Source organism: Podarcis cretensis (assembly GCF_951804945.1).
Source record: "Podarcis cretensis genome assembly, chromosome: 3".
Classification (NCBI taxonomy): domain Eukaryota; kingdom Metazoa; phylum Chordata; class Lepidosauria; order Squamata; family Lacertidae; genus Podarcis; species Podarcis cretensis.
This window is the reverse complement of record NC_137172.1, coordinates 29,974,661-30,001,021: the sequence shown is the minus strand read 5'-3', so window position 1 is coordinate 30,001,021 and position 26,361 is coordinate 29,974,661. Positions and strand designations below refer to the sequence as shown.

Genomic DNA, 26,361 nt, shown 5'->3' with positions numbered 1-26,361 from the left:
CCAGTGCATTCTCAATGGAGGCAGCATCCGAAATGCAAAAGTATGGAAAAGCATTTAGATATCATTTTGCTGAAAGAATTACAAGGAGCCTCTTGCCACACACACACGGGCTCTGTTGACATGAAAGAATAGCTGACCGCTAGTCTGAATAAACTATTACATAACAGCTAAGCTATAATAAAACCCTGATTCCAAATCAAATAAGTCTCCCAGACTGCTTTCAATGAGTCACCAACAGCTTTATAAACATACAAAATACTTGACAAGGAAGTCTCTGATAATTTTTTAGCAATTATGTCTGCGAATTGTTCCTTGCTGACATCACCGTTTGAAATGGTTTCCCATAAGTTTGTGTTCCCTCTTTATGTCTGCTCATTAATCATTACAGCTTGGAATATTTCTTTTTCCTACCAACACCCCCCCCCAACAAAACCCATTATCAGAGCGTTTTCATGGCTCTGAAGCCAGCTGATGTGTCAGATTCTAAATTATCAGTGGCTCAGGAGAAACCATTTCCCCCTTTCGGCTCTGTAGAAGGAGGAGGCTTTTGTCTATACAAATAAAAGGACTGCATGGTTAGAGCAGCTCCATTGTAGTGGTTTGCAAACGTTTCACTATGAAATAGATCTTTCTGCATTGACCTGTCTTACTCCCCACATGCCAAAATTGCTTACATTACATTACAAATCTCCTGCACTCCTGTCTGAGCAAAAATGCTCTTTGAAGCAGCTGCCCCTTTTCCTTTAAACACCACCACCCACCTGCTTGCTCTAATGTTTAAAGGAGGAGGTGGCTGCTTCAAAGAGCACATTTGCAAAGGGCTTCTTCTTTGCATCTCTGGTGTTAGAAATGGGCGAGGATCCCACAGGGCTTTCACTTCATTCTCATGTGGCTCTTTCTTATGTCACAGATGACCCCCATTTCCATCACAGAGCTACAATTCCAGGAGTTCACTGGGAAGAGGGATGGACTGTTAAACCGCCCTGAGTACCATAGCTTTTTGAGGGGAAATGAATTGCCTAACAACTCTCAGCACCCTTAACAAACTACAGTTCCCAGGATCCTTTGGGGGAAGCCATGACTGCCTTGGCTTTGAATTCCTTTTCCTCACAGCATATGTGTAAGTGGTAATCGTGGTTATGGAAAGACACTGTGCATATGTCCATTAGGAAACTTCATTCCAAATACTCCACAAAGTTCTCAAGCTAAGGCCGTGTAGCCCTAACTCCAGTTAGGCTCCAGGAGAGTGGAGCACAGCAACACATTGTCTGATTCCTGCACAATTTATCTCCCTTATCTTGGACAAGCGGCTTGACATTTTGCAGCAACATACAATTAAGAAGCAAAATTGGAGCTGCCGGCCCCAAGTGTCAAATGGTGAGCTCCATAATATGGCCTGGCACAACCGATGCAAGGGAAAGAGAATTTTAAAAAGCTCACCACAATAACAACAACAACATCTAAGGCAGAGCCAGAGGAAATGGCCTCATAATGTTGAATGTAGACTAGAAGGGCCCACGCGGTCCAGTCATTCCTTCAGATCTGAGCTTGGGAACTAAGAAGTTGCTGAGTTCAAATGGGGGACTGAGGCACCAATCAGTGTGCAACCTCAGGCAAGACATCTGATGCTCGCTGAGCCTCAGTTAGCCCCGGATTCAACTGGAAACCAGATGTTGCCTGTGCACTGAACCAAGTAAATAAGTTGTAAGAACATCATACTTTCAAAACATGCCATCACGGAGGGGTTTACTAATAGCAGGCCAAGTTGTGCACATTTCAAATGTATCTTACCGACATGTGAATGCTTAGCAATGGTTTGAGCCAGGGATGGGGAACCTGCGGCTATAGTGAAGCTGTGCTGGTCCTCAAATTGCCTGCTCATTCCTGTGCAAGAGGCTGCTGTTAAAGTCACAATGGTAGGGCCTGGCTGATCATTTGGCAACAGTGCCCAATTCAAAGGCTGAACCCTACCACCATTCCAACCATTTTCAGTTACAACTTAAATGTACTTCATAACACAGATCTTCAACAGTCAAGGATTATAATGTCTATCATTTTAGGTTGCAGGCTGTTGCCTGCACACACTCAGTAAAGCTACTGAGGCAGTGTGGTGTAGCGGTTAAGAGCAGTAGTCTCGTAATCTGGTGAACCAGGTTCGCTTCCCCGCTCCTCCACATGCAGCTGCTGGGTGACCTTGGGCCAGTCACACTTCTCTGAAGTCTCTCAGTCTCACTCACCTCACAGAGTGTTTGCTGTAGGGGAGGAAGGGAAAGGAGATTGTTAGCCACTTTGAGACTCCTAAAAGGTAAAGGTATACAGCTTCCAGGTCATGTGGCCAGCATGACTAAGCCGCTTCTGGCGAACCAGAGCAGCACACGGAATCGCCGTTTACCTTCCCGCTGGAGCGGTACCTATTTATCTACTTGCACTTTGACGTGCTTTCAAACTGCTAGGTTGGCAGGAGCAGGGACCGAGCAATGGGAGCTCACCCCGTCGTGGGGATTCGAACCGCCGACCTTCTGATCAGCAAGTCCTAGGCTCTGTGGTTTAACCCCCAGCGCCACCCTTAGGGTAGTGATAAAGCAGGATATCAAATCCTTACTGAATCAGACCAATGGCCTATCTAGTCCACTATCCTGTTTCCCACAGTAGCCCAGAAGGAGATCAAAGTCATAAGTATGCTCAAGTGTGTCCAAGGCTCCTATTTTGCCCAGCCAGTGTAGCTTTTCTGGTCTTCTTCCACATTGTGGCCCTCGAGGACCTTTTGCCCAGCCAGGCTCTCACCTTTTAGGAATAAGTACAACTCTATAAGGTCAGGAGTGGGGAAGCTGTGGGCCCTCAGATGTTGTTGGACTCCAACTCCCATCAGCCACAGCCAGCTGAGTCAATATTCAGAGATGATGGAGGTTGTAGACCATCAACATCTGCATGCCCTCCATTTCCCCAGTGAAAATAGGACGTCCCATTTCATAATGATAATTTTACTGTTTATACCCCACACATCTTACCAGCCACTCTAGGCAGCTTCTAACATATATAAAAACATAATACAACATTAAACATTTAAAAAACTTTCCTGTACAGGATTGCCTCCAGACAGCATGGAGGTCGGACAACTCCATACCCTCCAACATTTTCCCAATGAAAATAGGGGAAAGTGGGACATTCTGGGGTCAAAGAAACTGGGATGGCTTTTCTAAATCAGGGACATCCCTGAAAAATAGGGACACTTAACTGGAGAGCTACACCCTAGCATAAGGTAAAGGTAAAGGAACCCCTGACCATTAGGTCCAGTCGTGGCCGACTCTGGGGTTGCGGCGCTCATCTCGCTTTACTGGCCGAGGGAGCCGGCGTACAGCTTCCGGGTCATGTGGCCAGCATGACTAAGCTGCTTCTGGTTAACCAGAGCAGCGCACGGAAACGCCGTTTACCTTCCCGCCGGAGCGGTACCTATTTATCTACTTGCACTTTGACGTGCTTTCGAACTGCTAGGTTGGCAGGAGCAGGGACCAAGCAACGGGAGCTCACCCCGTCACGGGGATTCGAACCGCCAACCTTTGGATCGGCAAGTTCTAGGCTCTGTGGTTTAACTCACAGCGCCACCCTAGCATAGGTGATCCCAAAGAAGAATGACTTGCTTTCTCTGAGATACTGGATTTCAATCTTCTTTCATAAGGGCAAGCTAAGAAATATTGAGTGAAAAGGAAGATTTTGACTTAAAATCTAGCCAGGGCTGTTACCAGAGGCCAAATTCAGTAGCTAGTCTTAGCCCACCCTTCCTGAAAAGATTGCCATTGATTTCAGGGGTGTTGCGACTATTTCCAAACGAATTACCATTGCTTATTGGAGAAGAACTTGAAATTCTAGCATAGCATTGGCTTCGAAGATTCTGGAATTTTTATGGTGATGATGACTGAAAGGCCCATTTTCACAGCAGCTAAGGTCAGCTCCACATGATGACTCACTTACACCACTGATCTACACAAATAACATGTGCTATGATTGTCATCTGGTATAACAATCTGCATCACAAGACTCCACATTTCCTGTTCCCCAGCGTACATCCACTGCAGGCCTGAGGGAAAAACTTAGCAGGTTTCCCAAGTATCTTTACAGAGTGAATAATGTCGCTTACATGGTGTTAGAGGAAGAGTGATGGGAAGAGAAAAAGGGGGAAATTATGAGGTAACTCCCCTTTCCTTTGTCCCTCCTCATGATGCTTGCCATTTCAGAGAAATGAAATCTATGTAATCAACATTTTACCTGAACAAAGAAACTCTAGAGTGGTGTGGAGTGACTCCTTCCTTAAACCCTGAAGGCCTGCTGCCAGCCAGTGTAGGTAATACTAAGCTAGAAGGACCAATGCTCTGACTCACTATATGTTTCAAAATAAGGAGAATGTGCTTTGCCAAGAAGGATAAATTACAGTGTTGTATTGGAGAGGTTCTCAGACCGTGGTCTATCCATGCAGGGGGAAATGCAGAACGTTGAATATATTTATATATTTGACAACACACTTGATTTATTTATTTTGATGACAGAGATTGAGGCTGTTCTGTCCAGGGCCAGATTTAGCATGCAGCATAACAACACCCAGAAATGGGGTCCTGTGATACTTTCACAGTGTAACTGGGGCAGTCTACTAATTTCCTCCCCTGAAAATTATCGGCTAAAAGGCAGAACTATGGTTATCAAAATATGAGTTATGGATATAGGTTGAATCGTAGACAACCCCCCCCCCAAAAAAAAAGTTTATTAATTGGTCCACCACAGCCCTCTGCAAGAAGGTTGGACTACAGCTCTCATCAGCCCCAGCCAGCATGGCCAAAGTGAAGGATGATGGGAATTGTAGTTCAATTACATCTGGAGGGCCATAGGTTCCCCATTCCCTGCTTTAGGGCATAACCTCTGTTCATATTAGATTCTAAACAAGGAGAACGTCACATAGTTTCAGGCTCTACTAAAGACATGACAGAACCATGTCATTTAAAGCCAGTGTGGTATAGACTGTTGGACAAAGACTTGGGAGATCAGGGTTCAGATCCCCACTCAGCCATGAAGCTCACTTGGGCCAGTCCCTGCCTTTCTGACTAACCTACTCCACAGGGATGTTGTGAGGATTAAATGAGGAGAGGGGAACCATGAGCTTCTTGGAGAAAAAGGTGGGATATAAATGAAAGAAAGAAATACAAGTACAGAGAATTTCTTTTACGCTACCAAAATGCCCTCCATGGGCTCATGACGCCAAAAGACAAGGAATTCCTCCTCTGTCAAATAAAATAAAGTTAGATACGGAATGAGGTAAATAGAAAACAAGCTACTAAATGTCAGGCATTATGCAAATAAATGAAGATTCTGGAAACCTTGTAGGTTTCTGACAAAGGACAGCCCTAAGCTCAAGAGGTCAATGGCGTCTTTCAGGGAACAGCTGTCAGAGCACGTCGACCCAAGGAAAAGGCCTCACTGAGATTTCAGAGATTTCATCTTTCATGAACATTTCCATCAGGCTCTGGCTGAGGAAAAATGACCCTTTTAAGGCTGGCTTAAGGAAGGGCGGCCGCGTCCACTCCGGAAGTGTTGCATGTGATCCAAGAAAACAATTTAACTTTATAAAATTAGAGATGGTGGGTGTTGATTTAACATAATTAGTGTTGATTTAACCTACACTGTACAGGTGAGGGATGCAGTGGCAGAGACTCTGCCTTGCAGTCAGAAGTTCCCAAGTTCCCTGGCATCTCTCGGTAGGGCTGGGAGAGCATTCCTTCCTGACAGCGCCAGAGAGACACTGCCAGTCTATGTAGAAAGACTGAACTATATGACCCAATGGTCTGATTTGGTATAAGGCAACTTCCTGTGTTCCTGTGAGGGCTACTTGTAGAGGCCATCTTTTCAGGAAGCCCCTTCCACACAATATAGGTATTGGGCCTTCAGTGTTGTGGCACTTTTACCTCACAGTTGTCTGAAATGGCATAAAGCCTGTTTTATTAGAAAAGCAGAGAGGAACTTGATGTATGCACCTATCCACCCCTAGACTGGGGGGGGGGGACTAAAATATATTGTGCACTTTTGAATTGTCTTCTGAAGAATTATCCACAATGATACGCTCAAGCAGAAAACAAACAGCCAGAGAGCCAGCAGCACTGCCAGTTAGTCAAGCTCCTACGGCGCCCAAACCAATTTGTAACTCCATCCCCTTCTGCATCTGTCAAATTTCGTTCAGAACGGAGCGGTCCCTGTATGAAACCCTCTATTCCCACGGAGAATTACATTACAGAATGATGCTCCATGCGAGTAGTAATTTTGTTTTATTTGCCTTTCGCATATGGGAATATTTATCTTCAAAGTTTTCTCCTCTGGCTCAGAGGCTGCTTTGTAAACCAGATGGTCTTGTGTGGCCTAATTGTACGATGATTTGTTGTGTGATTCAGTAGCATTGTTTATTTGTACAGTGGTTTGATGGAATTTGTACACTGCATAATATTGTTCCACTGCGCTTTCTTTCAGGAACAAGTCCCATTTCACTCTTAACGTTTGTGGCTGCGCTTGTAATTAGATGGGGTTCTGAAGATGCTTTCATCTCGGTTCATTTGCAGTACTGAACTGGCAAAAGTAAGGCAAATGAGTCCTTTGGAAAATGTTGGCACGATCTAGAAGTCGCTGACATTCAATGTTGTTCAATGTGGAGCTGCACTTCTGGACAGTACATGCATCTCTATAGATCTTTTAGTTTGGCAGCACTTCTACTTTGAAACTGCCTGCCCATTGATATCAGGCAAGCGCCTTCCCTGTACTCCTTTCCCTGCCTGCTAAAAACATTTTTGTTTAGACAAGCCTACCCACATTTCTAGAAGGTTGATGCATGTTTTAATCTGTTTTTGATGAAATTTTAATTTTTTAGGTTTGAAATGGTTGTTCTTAACTGTGTTTATGGATAATTTTATTCTTTTTGTAAACCACTTTGAGGTCTTCTTTTTTTTTACACTCATGTGGTGTAGGAATTTCTTTTTAAAAAAAAATCCCCATAATTTTATTAATCTAGATTTTCCAAGATAGCCTACAAAAGAGAACCATAAAACAAATATAAAACAGATCAGAAACATCAGAAACAAAAGTAGTTATCGTAGCAACAGTAAGAATACAAAAAGTAGTAGATATTTTATCAAAGTTACCCTGTTTGCCATAGGGCTGAGAAAAAATCCACCAGGACGTGATTCCCAGACATATGGCAGCTTTGGGCAGCTGTGTGGGTGAAACCAAGCTGATGGGCAGCAGTGACTGTGTGAAGATGAGGAGCAGGCCCGACTGAGAGCTGCAGGGCCTACTGAGATCCTCTTGCCCAAGCCTTCACCAAAGTTGGATCCATCACTGATAACAACCTTCACTTTCAATCCAGCAGAACTCACTTACACCAATCACCACCTGCTGAGTGCTGTGCAGAGAGCAAAAACAGGTCAGTCTCTCTACCTGGTGAGCTGCATTCAGTCTTGCTCAGTGTTCCCCAGCTGTTTTTTGGACTACAACTCCCATTATCTTTAGCTAGCAGGACCAGTGTTCAGGGATAATGGGAGTTGTGGTCCAACAACAGCTGGAGACCCAAATTTGGGAAACACTGAGCTAGCTGATCATCAGTAATGGCCAACAGGGCAGCGTGACCAACAGGGCTTCCCAACATGGAGGACGTGGCCAGTAACCAAGAGGCAAAGTGGGAGAGGTGAGGTGGACTGAAGAGCTGTCCCCTCACCACACTAAGCTCCATAGCACCTTGCCCTTCTCCCTCTCAAAAACTGGCAACAGCCTCCACGTTCGGAAGCCAGGTAGGAAACACAGTCTCACCCCTCTCTGCTCTGCCAGCCACTACCACTAGTCATAAATGTTGCATGGACGTCTTTTTGAGGCATAAGAATTGCAGCCTCTTATACAGGCCAAGAAAACTTTTGAGAAACTGGAGAACAGGTTTCAGCACAGCACTAGGTGTCTGGTGGGCTCAACAGGGGTCCTGGCAGCTGCCCTAGGATACCAGGAGCTGATTCTTATAAAAAGGTCCTGAAAGAATCTGGCTGACCTCCCACTTTTCCTTGAGATATATACACTGTCATTGTTTTTTCAGCTCAGTCTACAAGCCGGTACCATGAGGAGTTATCATTGCCAACTGGCAGTCTTTCAAAGGAGTCCATCAAGCTGAAGGGATAGGACTGGATTATAAAAGAGGTGAGAGGAACTCCAAGCCAGGCTGCATTTGCTCTGTGAACTTCCCACCCTGATGGGAGGCTGTCATGTCATCATTTCATATGATACATGTACAAGAAGAAGTGGAGAAATGTGTACTAAACTGTTGACAAATTCTTGAGAAGATTTTTTTTTCCTTAAAAAAAAAAAAAGCAAACTGATGTTGAAATGGTAAGAGCTGAAGTCAAGATTGGAAGAGTGAGAAACTGAAACCACAATTGACAGCATCATCCATCCCTTCGCGCAACCCACAGCCACCTCTCAGCAATAAGGTAAACTCAGCTTTTGAAATTCTTCACGCATAAATTCTTCAAATACAGATCATTCTTCAGCTTTTCTGCTATGGAGGAGCCATCCAGCTAACACATTTCCCTACTTTTGGTCTTGAGCTGAGAGACTGACTACACGGAGTTCATTCCAAGGCCTCTGTCAGGCTACCTACTGGGTCAAGTTTTGATATGTCTTTTGGGCACATCCACACCCAGAGCAGCCCGTGCATGAGGCAGGGGGAGGCAGCTGCCTTGGGCGGCACTCTGTAAGGGACGGCACCCCCCATTCTGCCATCAAGCTTTGCCGCTGGTCTCCCAAGTCTCTGGGGCAGAGAAAGACCGGTGACAAAGTTCAACCCTCCTGCTGAGTCAATGAAAGGGAGGCATTTTGCCACTCAGATGTACCACTGGGTGGGGTGGGGGAAAATCACTCACCACCTAGCAGGGTGACAGGGCTTTAAACTGGCTTCTCCTGAAGGGAACAGCCAACACAAAACCCCACCTCCAGGCAGAAGGGTCCTGAAAGGATCTCCCCCCCCCACCTCATGAAGCCCTTGTGGAGTTTGCTCCCCCCGTTGTGGGGGCAGAGGTGGGGCAAAACACCTCAGGCTGCCCCTGTCCACACTACGGAGGTAAACTGGTTTAGCAATCAATCCCTCTTCCCAGGGAACTCTGGGAGTTGTAGTTCTGTGAGGAGGGTCTCTCGACAATTCTCAGCACCCTTAACAAGCTACAGATCACAGGATTCTTTGTGTGTCAGGGGAGGGGACAGCCATGACTGTTACAGATAGATATAAAATGTGTAATGTGGATGCTACTTTCCCAGGATGGAGGCCACTTTGAAGCACGCAGGTGTGAGAATGTAAGAAGGCATTGTTTTCTGCCTGCCCTGCATTCATCACATAAAGCACTGTCTCTGTTCTACTGCATCGGTCATGAAATTACAAGACGCCTGCTTCTTGGGAGAAAAGCAATGACAAACCTAGACAGCATCTTAAAAAGCAGAGACATCACCTTGACGACAAAGGTCCGTATAGTTAAGGCTTTGGTTTTCCCAGTAGTGATGTATGGAAGTGAGTGCTGGACCATGAAGAAGGCTGATCACCGAAGAATTGCTGCTTTTGAATTGTGGTGCTGGAGGAGACTCTTGAGAGTCCCATGGACTGCAAGAAGATCAAACCTATCCATTCTTAAGGAAATCAGCCCTGAGTGCTCACTGGAAGGACAGGTCGTGAAGCTGAGGCTCCGATACTTTGGCCACCTCATGAGAAGAGAAGACTCCCTGGAAAAGACCCTGGTGTTGGGAAAGATTGAGGGCACAAGGAGATGGGGACGACAGCGGACCAGACGGTTGGACAGTGTTCTCGAAGCTACCAACATGAGTTTGACCAAGCTGCGGGAGGCAGTGGAAGACAGGAGTGCCTGGCGTGCTCTGGTCCATGGGGTCATGAAGAGTCGGACACGACTAAACGACTAAACAACAACAAGAATACCTATTTAGCTTGGAATAAATCCTATTAAACTTCTGAGTAGGGATAGATTGTGCTCTAAGAGATTAATATGCATAGTATGCAACAACGGCAGCAAGGATACTCATCACTAAGAATTGGAAAACTCAAGATCTACCCACACTGGAAGAGTGGCAGATGCAGCTGATGGACTATATGCAACTGGCCGAGATGACTGGTAGAATCCGTGACCTGGGAGAAGAGAGGGTCGAGGAGGACTGGAGGAAATTCAAGATTTATTTACAAAAATATTGTAATTTGGTTGAATGCTAAGAAGGATGCTAGATCATAAATAATTGCCTACCATTGAATTAGATCTGATTTTGACGATAAGTGAGATTAAGGAAAATATAAACATTTTGGAGAATTGCTAGATTTTATTTAAATGAGTGGAAATAAGATTGTAAACAAGTGGGTAATTTGCCTGAAAAATTTCTTTTTTGTAATGATGTAAGTGGGAGCGGGAGATGTGAGGGAGTCCAAAGAAGCGACAAAATTATGTTATGATATAAGTAATGTTGTTTAATATTTACGCATTTGTTTTTTAAAAATTTTAATAAATTTGCATTAAAAAAAAAAGAGATTAATATGCATAGCTGGTTGATGTTATCATAGACCAGTGAGGTTGGTCTGGCTCAGCCACCACATCCTTCAACATAGTGGAATCCAGTCACATGTATGGACTTTTACAGCCCACTAGTTTCAGTAGGAGGTCTAAGCACATGGGAAAAAATGACTTTGGTTATTTGAATTCTGGCTGAATCACGCCTCAAAATGAGAGAGCTCCCTTTGAGAACTGGAACACTGAGACCTTGGCACATTCGTCTTCTTCAGTAGCATCCTCACAGTGCCAACTTTGTACATGTTGGATTTGCAGTTTCATAACAGCCATGTAGTTTGTTCATGGATAAATTATAGAATCCTAATGGCTGGGGGGGAAATATTCCTCTATTTTCTTCTTCAACTGGGACTTTGAAGCAGCCAGTTCTAAGTGAGATCAATATTGCACAGGGGAGAGAATTTTAAATAATGATTAATAGTAACATAATATGGTCTGGGATTGGGTAGCAGCATTTACATGTCCATCACCTACCCCTGAAAAAAATCCTTCTACTGATTTATGAAGGCCTGGATTCTTACACAGCCACTGGATGTTTTTCCCAGGTTGTCCTTAATCTTCCATATACAGAAAGTAGTTGAGTTATTCTTCTTTGAATAGTAATGTATTAATAATCTGAATGCTCTCATTCCTTTTCACAGAATTACATGTTTTGTAATATCCTAGGCTGCATCAACAGAAGTCTAGTGCCCCTATCAAGGGAAGTCATAGTCATAGTTCTGCTCTATTCTCCCTTGGTTGGGCCACACTTGAAGTACTATTTCCACAATTTAAAAATATTATTGACAAGCTAGTTCGTGTGCACAGGAGGGCAACCAAGGGTCTGGAAACCAAGTCTTATGAGGAATGGTTAAGGGAGTTAGGTTTGTATAGCCTGGTAAAAAGGAGATTGAGAGGAGATATGATAGCCATCTTCACATATCTCAAGGGCTGTTACATTGAAGATGGAGCAAGTTTGTTTTCTTCTGCTCCAGAGGCTAGGACCCGAATCAATGGATTCAAGTTACAAGAAAGGAGCTTCTGACTAAACATCAGAAAGAACGGTAAGAGTTGTTTGACAGTGGAACGAACACCCTCAGAACGGTCATGGACTCTCCTTCACTGGAGGTTCTTAAGCAGAGGTTGGATGGCCATCTGTCATGGATGCTTAACTGAGATTCCTGCATTGCGTGGCATTGAGTAGATGACCCTCGGGGTCCCTTCCAACTCTACAATTCTATGATTGTATCCGAGTCTTCCTAGACTGATCCAGGCAACTGATCTAGCATAGAAGGTATCTGTATAGAATGTCAGTTTATCAAACAGTTCTATAGAGTTTCCATGTTTCCATTTCTCTAAGTCTGAGAAGTAAATTGTTATCATGTCATTAATTATGTGTACTTGCACCAGTGTGGGATTTTCGGCAATAGGGTTTCTCTGTCTTCCGAGTAGTGCCATGGGACCTAAAGTACAACACCATAAATCAAATCAGTGTATTGGAAGGAAGGTACATCTACAAAATTGTCAGGTTATTTTCAGAGAAGACGCCAGGCCAAAATGGATGCCTAATAGAACAACAACTTTATTGCTAAAAAATAGTCTAGAACAGCAGCAATTCAGATACAGCACCACCCGTGGTTGGCATAGCAGCATAACAGTTAAGCTCTCCCTTACATCTCCTTTCCTCCAGTTACATTTAACCCTTGCTATATAATCATGTCCTACTTTACTAATTCAAAATGTGTCAAATTAGTAATTAATAGTCCTCAAAATGAACCAATGTCCTGAAATCCCAACTATCATTAGTAACAACTTGGTCACCAGCTTTTAAGACTTTAAGTCTCTTTTAAGATATGAACTGAGAAGCATTGTCTGCCACAAGCTTTTTCAGAAAGTCCACAATGTGCAGATATGCTCTGTAGCCTGCCTGTTACATTATTGACATGATTCTCAGACATACTATTTCTATATAGTTTGTGAAATAGTCCACCATCACCAAGTACCGATTGCTATTTACATGCACATACACCATCTGCTAGCCTCCTCATTACAAGAATGATGTTCTGAATTTGGCAAGAATAAGGGTGTAGAATACTAAGGACCACCCCATACATTTTACCCACCCCTCATTCTGTATTGTGTAAGCACTCCAGACCCTACTATTTAGTTGGCATGTGGCTAGTTTAAATAACAGCAACCAATCTCACAGCTTTAAGACACAAAAGATGAATTACTTAAACACTGGGGAGGGGGGGAGGGCTCTGGATTCCGAATCTACTTTATAAATAGTAAGCATTGCTGAAGTATGTGCAAGCAGAACAAAAACCCAGGAAATAGTGGTCACAAGACCTTTCTTGCCAACTTTTTGGTTTGGCATTAAATGGTTCATTCAAAGGCAAGATTAGATTGTTGGACCAACACAACGTAGTTTCTTTTATTCCCCTGAGACTCACTCTTGGATTCCAGCAGGTTACTTCATTAAACTAGCATATCAAATTTGATTGGGAGTTCTCATAGTTTTCTGTTCCGTTTTATTTTATTTTATATACAGATGAAGAAATTACTGTTACACCCATACCCAGTGACAAGCCAACTACATGACTTCACATCTACTTTATAACCACATATAATTACATAACCTTGCAGTTTATTTTCTCCCAGAACTCATGGCTCCTGATAGACTTTGTTCTGTCTGATCTAAGAGGCAGATTCTGGACTTCTTCTTCTTCTTCTTTGGAAAAAGAAAGTTTTCAAGACACTTATACAATTAGGTTCCCCTCCCCCACCCTCCATATCAAATATTTTACTTTTATTAACGACATATTGACTCAACCAATATAGAAGGAGTGTAGGGAAAGCGAAAAGACAAGCACTGCTAGCAGAAAAATTGGCACATGCACCCACCTTTTAATAACACATAGCTGCTTGTTCACAGTGATGGGACAGTTTTCGTATTTCCAATCCTACATCATAAACTCTTTTCAGAGTACATTCTGTTCCCCTTATGAAAGTCCCCTCCCCCACTTATATGTATTGCATGTTTTGTGTAGCTTATACAGTTTTGGACTGTAGTGGCAAATTCACAGTGCTATTTTTCTAGAAAAAGAGGTGCCGGAACTCACCATGAATGTTTCCCTTGTTCTCTTATAATGGCAATGGCCCCCCACCTGAAAAGTGCCGAAACTGAGTTCTGGTGAGTTCTGGCTGAAAAAAAGCATTGCAAATTCAGAAGTGGAGGATCCCTTTGTGGTAGTCACAGCCACACCCCTTCTAAGGTTATATACAATCTTCTTATTTTTAAAGAATTGTTTAAAATTAGTTTTCTAATATACCCCCAGGGACGCGGATGGCGCTGTGGGTTAAACCACAGAGCCTAGGACTTGCCGATTAGAAGGTCAGCAGTTTGAATCCCCGAGACGGGGTGAGCTCCCGTTACTCGGTCCCTGCTCCTGCTAACCAAGCAGTTCGAAAGCACGTTAAAGTGCAAGTAGATAAATAGGTACTGCTCTGGCAGGAAGGTAAATGGCGTTTCCGTGCACTGCTCTGGTTCGTCAGAAGCGGCTTAGTCATGTTGGCCACATGACCCGGAAGTTGTACGCCAGCTCCCTCAGCCAATAAAGCGAGAGGAGCGCCGCAACCCCAGAGTCAGTCACGACTGGACCTAATGGTCAGTGGTCCTTTAATATACCCCCAATAATAGCCAAATTACAAGAAAAACAATTAATTCCCAAATTATACAATTATCAAAAGTGCCAATCAACTTCCAGTTAATACATTTTAGTTAAAGTGGCTCCCGCATGATGGTTTGGGTGTATTTCTGATCTTATATCACTGCGTTCCATAATCTTAATGAATGTCAGTCACATTTCAGTTATAATAATAACGCCTTAGTCCAACAGCTACATAATTAATGATTTCTATTCGTGATGCTACAATATATACATTTATAAAGCTTCAAGTGAGGAACTCAAACTATTATCTGTATTCTGCCCTGCGCATGAAAACTGTTATATCCACAGAGATCCTTCTGTCCATGCATGGTGTTGTCGCTTTCACTTCCTAGCTTTTGTTTTCTCTCATTGTGACTTGGGGCGGAATTGAATATCGAATTTCTCAGAGGTCTTATCTTTCCGTCCCTTGCTTCGATGTCTCGGAACAGGCAACGGTCTGCTATATATACTATATACAAACTTCTAAGATTAGGAAATGCATTGCAAAATCAATGCAGATCTCCCTGTGCTTCAGTGGGATCTATTATTTTCTGTGGTCATACATGAGCAAATGATTTAAAGTGCTCCAGTATCTTCTTTCAGAGTGACTTAAGTTGTGTTTTCCATGTAGTTCCGTTGTACATAATAGAACTTGCATGTCATTGTCTTGAAACTGAAGCACCTCGTGTTTTTGGTGTTCCTATATGCTAAGTTTTTGAGCATAAAGCTCCTCTTTAAATGCTGATTGGATGCCTCTAGAATGCTGGTGAGGGGGTCCCTCCTGCAGAAACAGTAAGGAATTGTGACCTCACATAACCAATGACCACTACATCACTGATCTCAACACAATTATTATTATTATTATATATATTTTTGATTAAAGATTTCTTGGTTTGCAGAAGTATGCGCAATGTCTCTTTTTTCAAGTTACATTTTCTACAGATCAGTTTCATTTGTTGAGACATTAGTGTTACATTAGGAAGAAAAGGGGGGAAGAGGCATGGTGAGTGGGGGTGGGGTGGGTGGCAATGTTTCTGTTCTTCTTGATGTATGTGTGGGGTTTTGTGTCAGTGTCGCTTGTGCAGGTTCTCTTGACTATTCGCTTGTGTTCCTTTGGTGATGAGAGAGGTTGGGGTTGGCCTAGGGTGTGGTTGTTTGTGATTGGCTGTGGTGAACCATGTTCTCATGTGTGAGGGGGGGGGTGGGTGTTTTTGAATCAGGTTAGCCATGTTGATTCATATGCTGTTGGTGGATTCTTGTCATTGTCTTGTTGGGCTGTGTATGTGATAAAGGGGAGCCATCTTCTTCTATTTGTTCCCGTGTCAGTTTCAGTTTATTAGTTAGTTTTTCTAATAAGGCTGTTTCGCATACTATTTGGTAGCATTGGTCCACTCCATGATTACTCCTGACAGGTCTCTCCAGTGTCTGGCCATGATGTCTGGCTACGATCCCAACACAATTACGAAGCTCACTTAGTTAATTGTGGTCTCTCAAGTTGACTAACCTTTGGGAAGACAAATCGAAGCCCCCATGTACATTGCCTGCTATTCTTGAAGGAAGGACAGGATACAAGAAGTGCTCACTTAGAACACCATCTCCTGCATCAACTTGTTTGTGCACTATGTTCAACACCTGTCCTCTGCTTCCAACCACCTTAGGAGATGTGCTCATTGGAGACATGAGAGCAGACCTTCTTGGCACTGTCGCCCAGACTGCAGAACTCTCTCTCAAAATAATGTGGTTCATGAGAAGGTGGAAAATACTTTTATTATTGTGCTCTGTAGCTGACCACAGCAGTAAGTAGAGAGTTGTGGAATAATGTATGGTAACTGAAACATGCCTTATTTATTTATTGAAATTACATCCCACATTTTCTCCAAAGAGAGCTCAAGATGGCATACCTGGTTCTCCCCGTCCTCATTTAATCCTCACAACATCCCTGTGAGGTATTTTAGGCTGAGAGGCTGTGGGCAGAAAGGGCAGAAAGCTTCATGGTTGAGTTGGGGTTTGAACCCTGGTCTCCTAGGTCCTAGTTAAATACTTTAACAATTACACCACACTGGCTCTCTCCACACTGACTGTCTCCTGTAATTAAGAAGCACTTTGTACACTGGGGTCAAGCGCAAGCGATGGGCAATAATCACACTACACTTCCAACATTACAGTGCCAGGGAGAGGGGATTGCCAAGTGTCAGGGCACATGTAACTATGCACACTCTGCATTCCCAGTTAAAAAGCAGCTGTGCTAGCAATGAATCCAAAATCAAGTACTGTTTCTTGCCTAAAGAAGTGAGAGCCAGTGTGGTGTAGTGGTTAAGAGCGGTAGTCTCGTAATCCTGGGGAACCGGGTTCGTGTCTCCGCTCCTCCACATGCAGCTGCTGGGTGACCTTGGGCTAGTCACACTTCTCTGAAGTCTCTCAGCCCCACTCACCTCACAGAGTGTTTGTTGTGGGGGAGGAAGAGAAAGGAGAATGTTAGCCGCTTTGAGACTCCTTAAAGGGAGTGAAAGGCGGGATATCAAATCCAAACTCTTCTTCTTCTTCTTAAAACATCCATTGCCATTATTCTGATATTTGATTTTCCATTTTAAATTATGACACTCATTGATTTTTTTTTAATCAGTTGTTAAGTTATGCCAGAAATCCATTCCCAGCAAAGCACAATTAGCTTCTTGCTTTTCCGAATTGGAAAAGAATAGCAAAAATACACAAGCTTTGATTGCTTCAGAAAGGTTTATTCTCCTTATCTCTACTTCAGCAAATCATTTTCATTTTGGTTTTAAACTAAATAAAGGGGATTCCGCTCAAGGAATAAAGGGGATTCTGCTCATGGCATAATGTAAACCTGTGAACCCCCCCCCCCCAAATCTAAACTCATCTATTCATGGTAGTACACTATGAACTATAGCAGGCTTCCCCAAACTCAGCCCTCCAGATGTTTTGAGACTACAGTTCCCATCATCCCTGACCACTGGTCCTGCTAGCTAGGGATCATGGGGGTTGTAGGCCAAAAACATCTGGAGGGCCAAGTTTGAGGAAGCCTGGACTATAGTAGTACATTTTGTTGTTTGGGTCACTTAGGCAAAAATGCATATATATCCTTCATGAGCAGTGAGATGTCAGGATGGCTATGAATGGCTATTGTGTGGGACCACATTATGGTCCCATTGAGACTGGCCTTCCACATAAATCCATTTTCACAAGAGAAAGCAAATCCATACCCAGTTCAGAATCTCATGTCCTGCTTCAGTCTGAGAATCATACGTATGTTACCTGGAGATACACAGGTTGAAGTGCAACTTGTTTAAACTTTTCTTTAATGGCATAGGAGCCAAGATTCCATTGTCTCCATGTCAACAGACCAGGAGGGGGTGGAGCTATCCTGTGACCCTCCAGATATTGCTGGACTACAACTCCCAATACCCTTCTCCACTGGCAGTGCTGACTGGAGCTGATGGGAGTTGAAGCCCTCAGAAATGGCTGCAGGGCCTCAGGGACCCCATCTCAGCTGTAGGGGGAAATATTTCAAATTTAAAAGGATCCAAATGGTTTTGATTACATACAGTGGTACCTCGATTTTCGAACGTAATCCATTCTGGAAGACCATTCAAGTTCTGAAACGTTCAAAAATTGAGGTGCAAAGAGCGGTCTGCAAATTTAATAGAGAAAATTGAGAAAAATACAGTGGTACCTCAGCGGAAGCCATTTGACTTCCGAAGCGTGTTCAAAAACAGAAGCATTTACTTTCAGGTTTACGACGTTCAAGTTCTGAAACATTCGTCAATGGAAACATTCGAAAACTGAGGTACCACCGTGCTTCTGTGCCAGTCCTTGAAAATAAACCATTACAGAATCTGACAGACCTTTTCTATATGGAGAACATCCAAGACAGAACGACCAAGCTACCTCAAATATCTAAGTTATGTCCACTAATATAATGTGACAATCCAATATCTGTAGTAATAAACCATTTTTTGTGGAATTTAACCCTGTTGCTAGAAACTGAGCTATTAGATACCTATTCCAGGTAACCTGCACTGACTTCAGTAGGAGTTACTGCCAAGACTAGAGTTGGAATCGAAATGTCCATCTGGTCTTCTCTTGGGGATTTTGTACTTAGACCTCCAGCTCCATGTGGAAAGTGTGGGAATCCACATGGCAGCCATCACAGTTGGAAACCGCTTTTCAAAAGGTTGTCCTGAGGAATGTGAAGAGCTTCCACATCAGCCTCTGCGGCTGCCAACTCGCAGTGTTGATTCTGAGCATTTACACATTATTTGGTTGAACCATGAGGAAAGCAGCTTTCAAAACATCACAGCCGGCATAGAGTGCAACGTTTCTCGAGCCATTTTTTGGCAGTCTCCACACAAGAGCTGTAACATTTGATCCAAAGCTTATGAGCCTCCGGAGAACGAGAGTGTGGCCATTATTCTGGAAAACTTGTTTCAGTTTCCAGTCATTCTTATTGCAACAACATCCCTCTTCACAAGAACTACCCACACATTGAATCAATGTGCGAGTGGAGTCATGCCAAGCGACTCCTCCCCGATTTCCTGGTGCTCATGCTGTGCTAGGGATGCCAAGAGCAGTCAAGTCAGCATGCAGGATACTGGGGGCAGGGCTGGTTGGTGTGGCTTCAGCATGCGAACATGGCTTCAACGTCTGAGTGGTTCTTGGGAAGAGGACTTATTTGTACCTCTGTTTCAGTGTTTCATGAACCGATTCAGCATATATCATGATTTGGCCCAGTGCAAATAATCCTCTTCTGTGAGAAAGTTAGAGTATGGCTAATGTATCTGCTTAATATATCATACAAGTAAAACCCAACAAAATCCCCATTTCCAAATAAAATATTTGGAAGTCTATTTCGGGACTGTTTTCTTAGAGGAAAATGACATTTTCATTTCATTATCATATTCCTATAGACACTAATGCAGAACCATTCAAATCATTAATATACAGTGGTACCTCGGGTTACATACGCTTCAGGTTACAGACTCCGCTAACCCAGAAATAGTACCTCGGGTTAAGAACTTTGCTTCAGGATGAGAACAGAAATTGTGCTCTGGCAGCACAGCAGCAGCGGGAGGCCTCATTAGCTAAAGTGGTGCTTCAGGGTAAGAACAGTTTCAGGTTAAGAACGGACCTCCGGAACGAATTAAGTACGTAACCAGAGGTACCACTGTAATAGTGAATGTCTGAAAGTTGGTTGATGTTGACAAAGCCTTAAAAAGGAATGTAGTTTTATCCATGTCTTTTTAAGAGGTAAGTTCCATTTTGTTCAATTGGGCTTGCTCCCAAGTAAGTACGGACTAGGCACACTAACCTGAGAGCAAGCCTAACTGAATGCAGTGCGACTTATTTCTGAGTAAACATGCACAGGATTGTACTGTGAAGATAGATTTTGGACACTGATAGAATCCTTTTGGAATGGTCAGAAATCACATATGAAAGCCAACATTTGTTCACGTGTCTTCCTAAAAGTAGGAACGGAATGCATTTGATAAAAGCCAATGTACTACTTTCAAAATAGTATAAAATAATTTGAACAAAAAGGAGCTTTTGTGTGGTTCCTTTTGCACTTTAATGAAGAAAAAGAGAAAGGCGTTATCAGGGGAAGCAATGAATAAATTATGTAAGACAAAATAAAAATGCACAGATGGAAGGCCTGATCCTATAAATCATCTGAGAAACTGGTCATTTGCGGACAACAACTTTGAAAACAAATGTTCATCATCTCCAGATAAGATAGGCAAAGCTGAACAATAATAACCCTGGGTTCAAATGACTGTCCTACAGGTATATTTTGTCCTTTTGCGGGCACAGAGTTTGTAGCCCTCAAGTTGGCTCTCAAAATGTAATCTGTGTAGCCTTGGAGAAAAGCACTTTAGCAGTTTGGCACTTGGGTCAGATAAAAACAATTAAGGCCGTGTTCCCACTGTGGCTGTGTAGGCCCAACCAAACACAGTGGAACTTACTCCCAAGTAAACATATGTAGGATTGCACTACTGGTTACAGTTTAAACAAACTGAATGTTATTTACTTAAATTCAGAGTTAAAATGATGTGATTTTAATATGGATTATTTTAATAGCATACAACCATACAACTAATGATTTATTTACCTCATTGTGAACCCCCATATGCATAGCTTGTGTTCCCCTCAAACTCAAACCTTCCTGAAAGTATGAATCAAATCTCAATCTTGAAACCGAACACACCCTTGACTGTATCAATTTAAAGGCACTATTGTGATTTTTTAAAACGCACCCTGGATTATTTAGGACTAAAGACTTGGGCATGTGATGCGCAAACCTAGCTGAGGCTGTATGTGCAGGGAAGCAGGTTTGGGCTATGTGGGGAAGTGTGAGCACAACTGTGTGGTACAAATGCCATTCCCCCATTTGAACCAGCTGCAAACCTTTTCTTTAAAAACAAACATGAAATCTTCCCAGGCAAGCTAGATGCTTCGCCTTCCCCATTTAGCAGCTAAGTTGGCCACTTAAAGGTAAAGGGACCCCTGACCATTAGGTCCAGTCATGACCGACTCTGGGGTTGCGGTGCTCATCTCGCTTTACTGACCGAGGGAGCCAGCATACAGCTTCCAGGTCATGTGGCTAGCATGACTAAGCTGCTTCTGGAGAACCAGAGCAGCGCATGGAAACGCCGTTTATCTTCCCGCCAGAGCGGTTCCTATTTATCTACTTGCACTTTTGGGTGTGCTTTTGAATTGCTAGGTTGGCAGCAGCTGGGACTGAGCAACGGGAGCTCACCCTGTCATGGCGATTTGAACCGCCGACCTTCTGATCAGCAAGTCCTAGGCTCTGTGGCTTAACCCACACATCACAAAAAAAGACAATAGATTTGCATGGACTTTGCATGCGTTAATTTATGTCACGATGCAAATTTTGGAAATAATTTCTAATTTAAATAGACATACAATACATATTGCCAATGTGTAGAACCCTGCACTCAGCTGCTAAGTTATTGGGCATCTTTATGGCCCTGAGTCTTCCTTCCTGTTTTTATCTTTAAACCAAGCTTGGCCTAGACAAGAGCAACAGAGGACTCCTTCAAATAGAAGCCTATTCCAGCAGCCCTTCAAATACAGGGCTGTCTGGGATTGCAAAACAGAATGCTTTTTCCTCCAAGGAGCTCAAGGCGGCACACATGCCTGTTATAACCCTGTGAGGTAGGCTAGGCTGAGAAAAGGCCACTAGCGCAATGTCACCCAGTGGGTGCTACAGCAGAGCCAAGATCCAAACCCCTGCGCCTGCTATATCAGAATGGGGGTGTAGCGTGTGACTTTCCTCTTTTCATTTTGACTGCGGCTGAACTGACTCCGATACCCCGTTATGGAATTAAACAGAACAGGAACTAATCAATCCCCCTAAGTGGAAGAAGTGAGGCTGCATGTGTAAGTGGCCTTTCCCCTGCATATTGCTGGTGCATATACACGGTCTCATGCAGACCCCCAGCACCACCGCAGCGCTAATCTGAAGTGGCTGGATGTGCCCTTTGACAAACTATGGGTGACTACAACTTGATCAGGCCAATGGATGGCTTATTCAAACAGATCAATGTTAAGTCCAGAAGTGCAGAAGTCTTTGCTTCTGTGTTGTCCCTGCCATCTGGGGAAAAAACAGAAAATTGCCTTCTGTTCCAGCACCCAAAGAGAGGTTTTAAACTTCAGCATTTTGAAGCCTCCCATTTTCAAATGCATGACTAAGGGGGGGTGGGAGTTTGCCTTGCCTTGCCTTTTGTTTGCTTTGTTTTTACTGTACCTTATTTTCTTCTTCTGAAACAGAATGAAATTGGAGTCAGGTAGCTTATATCGTCAGGATGAAAAACAACATACAAAGCTCATGTATAGCAAATATTACAAAACATGTATTTGTAGTGCAAGTTGGGGAAAAAAAAACAAAAAAACAGGGGCTTCACTCATACTGGCCAGCTAGAGGGAAACACACAATTCCAAGTGATCAACAAGAGCCCCTAAGTTAAAACTCTTCAGAGTTGACAGTATTAACAGAGTACAAAAATATGGTGAAAATTTACACGTTACACATAAAGTACTTAATTTTTTAATAGTTTACAATAGAGATCTACAGATATGTTTCCAATTAAGCTGGCTTCTTACTACCCACCTATTGTAATACTATAGGTACGGTTACATATACAAAACAAAAAAAAACAAGAAAATCCCGCGCACACACAAATAAAACAGACAAACAATCCCAAAGCAATAGCTATACAGCAACATATTAGGGTCTGAAGATTAGACCAGTACATGTTAAATATTTCACTGGTTTACTAAACTGACAGTTTAGTTCAATTACAGTCACTGGTGGTGGTGTGTTTGCATGTTTAAAAGAATCTTAATAGACTTGTCTTTGAGACTGAAACAAAAATGTCCTTTATTGTTAAGGTTTTCAGTATAAAAACAGATGGTGCGAGGCTTTGCATAGGCTCTCGGCAAGAAAAACAACGGTGTATGTGGCTTTTTCTTTTTAAGGCAGACTTCCTGAAAAATAGCGAACTACTGTTTTAACTGAGCTAAACAAATCATGGTTTGCAGGATTTTTTTTTTTAAAAATCACTTTTTTGAGCTCAGGTTTCTAAGGAATGAAACCAGGTTTCTTGCAGTTTATTTGGTCTGCTCATTTTTTGTTTGTTTTTTTGCTCCTTCGTTCCCCCCACCCCTCCCCAATGGTAATGACATGCTCCCTCATTTGATCATATAACACAAAAATAAATAATGCGCTGTTAATTCCTAAGAACTACAGGGAATGGGTAGAGCATCTATGGCATAACACGGAGGTCAAGTAAGCCACGGAACAGATACAGCAACTCCACTGAATGGGATATTTTTCCTGTTTTTTTCCTTTCACATAAGAACTCTATCAAATTCTTCCAGTGTTTATTTTTTTAAAAGGTTTTTTTTCATTTTCTTTTCTTTCTTGTTAGTATTTTTTTTTGCTTTTTTTTAAAAAAAAAAGAAAATTCCTTCTTGTCTATCTCACTAACCAAGTAGTTGAAATGTAGGATAAGGCCTTCACGGTTTTTGCTTCAGATGATGGTGTGTGGTTTTTTTGAAAACAAAACACAAAACAATGAAACAAACTCTCAAACGATTTGGACTAGTACCGCTTTTTTTTTCTCCTTTGTTTTGTTTTTTTAAATCACTGCTTGACCCTATGTGTTCTTTACATTTCTTCTTCTTTTTCTTATGTTTTGTTTTCTTCCTTTCTTTTCCAATGCACTTGCTGTGCTGCTTCGGAATATCCCTTAGCTGCATTTGCAAGACTTTACGATCATGTTAGAAAGTTGTTCGATTTTGGGCGTTTTTCCAATGTAATACAAGATGGTGAGGGGCTCCAAATCTTGGGATACACAGCATGGAGATGCAGAGGCTTCTGGGTTGATAGTGTTATACAAGCTGAGAACCTGGAAAGAGAGGAAAGAGAGATGAAGGCATTTCCTCCAGATGGCCAGCAACACATTTCATAGGTTCCATAGATTTCAGCTTGGTTTTACAAATGTGAAGAACTGGGACGCTGGATCAGACCAAAGGCTTATCAGCCCAGGATCCTGTTTTCATAGTGGACCGTAATTAATCGATTCATTCATTCCTAGTAGACAACCAGTTGCTTCTGGGAGAACCACAGGCAAGACACGGGGCCAACCGCCCTCTCCCATAGCTGCCATTCATTAGCTTTTTATGCAAGAGTATACTAAAAGCAGGGACGCGGGTGGTGCTGTGGGTTAAACCACAGAGCCTAGGACTTGCCGATCACAAGGTCGGCGGTTTGAATCCCCGTGACGGGGTGAGCTCCCATTGCTCGGTCCCTGCTCCTGCCAACCTAGCAGTTCGAAAGCACGTCAAAGTGCAAGTAGATAAATAGGTTTCCGTGCGTTGCTCTGGTTCGTCATGCTGGCCACATGACCTGGAAGCTATACACCGACTCCCTCGGCCAATAAAACGAGATGAGCGCCGCAACCCCAGAGTCGGCCTCGACTGGACCTAATAGTCAGGGGTCCCTTTACCTTTATACTAAAAGCAGCATATAGCCATTGTCACGCGTAGCCACTGAGAGTTCTAACCTCCATTAACAGTGAATTCCACAATCATTTATACCCACTTTCAGTTTAGAAAGGGGCGCAGCTCAGGGACAGAGCATGTACTCTGCAGAAGGTGCCAGGTTCCATCACCCAGAGGTAAGGATCTGGCCATAAAAGGTTCCCCACTCTGAGATAGATGGACCAATGGTCTGACTCTGGATGAGGCAGCGTCCTGTGAGGATTTTGATCTCTTGAAACCTGCGCTTACAGTGAATTAAGACTGTTTCCATTTAAAAAGGAGACTAGGATGGCACTGGAATAGGACGGAGAGAAAGGGTTGAGGTGGCACTGGGACAGAGCAGAGGAAAAATGGCAAGGGGGTTATAGGTTATAGGTGTAGAATTGGGGGCAGAGTAATTACAAAGGGCAGACCGAGAGCCACCTTTCCCAACCTTTCCTTAGCTCCTCGAATAAGCAGGCGCTGCCCCAAATCTTTCAAGCTTTCTCTCTGCAACCAAGAGAAGTTGGCTTTTGTGTTAGTGACGCAAGCCAGGATTTTCAGGATGCCAAAGTGGGTGCCAGACCCTAGATTCTGTGCTGGGTTTTCACAAGCCAGCACATGGAACACACCCAATCCTGATCACAGCTGCCCAGGAGAATTCCTTTCCCTAGAACAGGCCTGCGCAACATAGAAGTCCCATGTGTTTTGCAGGCCTGCCCTAGAATGACTTCCATGGGTGGAGTCAGTGCATTAGGGCCGTGTGGAAGATCAAAACCTGGCCTACAGAAGGGCCTAAACTGATTTTAGAACAGGACAGGCCCAGGAAACTGTTGCCGCTACTCCTCAGACATCTGCTTCAGCAGGGAGAAGGCACTGAGGTCAGAATGAAATCGCCCCTGGCCCTGCTTGGGCACTGACTGTTTTAGAGCATGGATGGGGAACCGGTGGCCCTCCAGATGTTGCCCGACTCTAATTCCCATAATCCCTGGCCACTTTATGGGAAATGGAGGATATTCTGCCAGAGAGTGTGCTGTGCAACTGGACTTAAAAATACAAGGTGTGTTTGAAATATGTTCAGTTGGTGTGCAGACTAGACATGTTGCACCAGTTATTTTTAAAAGACTTTGGCAGCGCCAAATTTTATTGCATTGGAAATGTATTGTGTCAATAATACACTAGTATAACGCACTAGCTTGTCAGGGTTTTTTTGCAGGGGGAGGACAAAGATAAACTTATTTTTATTATCAAAAATCCTGCTTTTCTGTACCCACCCCCACCCAATATAGCATTAATATTCTATCCGGAAACAAATCTAAACCCTCACCCCCACCCCGCAAAGGAAGAGACTTACTCTACTATGCTGAGTATCTGAGCTCCATAAATAAGGACAAGCTCCTGCACAGAAATTTGCATGGTATCCTTTAGGTTCATGTATCCATTTCCATCCCAGATCTCTCTTGAAGTCAATATAAAATGGGCGCAGGCAGCAGTTGTCTTGCACGTTCCTGAAAATGCAATTGCAGACAAGCATATTATTACAGTCACAGCCACCAAAACTGGGCTGGGGAGCAAGAAGCTGAGCTCAATGCAACTCTAAACAGAGATTCTTTGTTAGCCCTATGCAGTGTTCCATCAAACTTGGGTGGCCATGGGCCATGGATGCTTTCGTTGAGATTCCTGCATTGCAGGGGGTTAGATCACACGACCCTTGGGATCCCTTCAAACTTTACAATACTATGATTCTCAAAATGGATGCTTTCTTCTGAATTAGGGGTACACTTCATCTTTAGATCGAAAAACATTTACTTTCAAAACAGTCAGAAACATACAGGCGTAGCCAATGTAGCGCTCTCCAGATCTTGTTGGACCAAGCCTGTCCAGTGGTCAAGTATGATGGGAGCTAAAGTCCAACAACATCTGAGGGTGCCATGTTTGCTATACCTGCAGTAATAGTAATAACCCCCTTGCATATTTTAAACACTTTTATT

At 43.3% G+C, this 26,361-nt stretch overlaps 1 protein-coding gene across 1 annotated transcript in view; it reads right to left on the bottom strand.

Annotated features, from left to right (window-relative positions):
• Window positions 1–22,378: 22,378 nt before the first annotated feature.
• The window catches only part of TGFB2 (transforming growth factor beta 2), an 87,557-nt gene continuing 83,574 nt past the window's right edge, over window positions 22,379–26,361 (bottom strand). The window contains exons 6-7 of the mRNA XM_079968887.1: window positions 25,725–25,878; window positions 22,379–23,757 (exon numbers count right to left, since the gene is read on the bottom strand). Of these exons, the coding sequence (XP_079825013.1) occupies window positions 23,599–23,757; window positions 25,725–25,878 (313 nt within the window). The 3' untranslated portion in view covers window positions 22,379–23,598. The remainder of the gene's footprint in view (window positions 23,758–25,724; window positions 25,879–26,361) is intronic.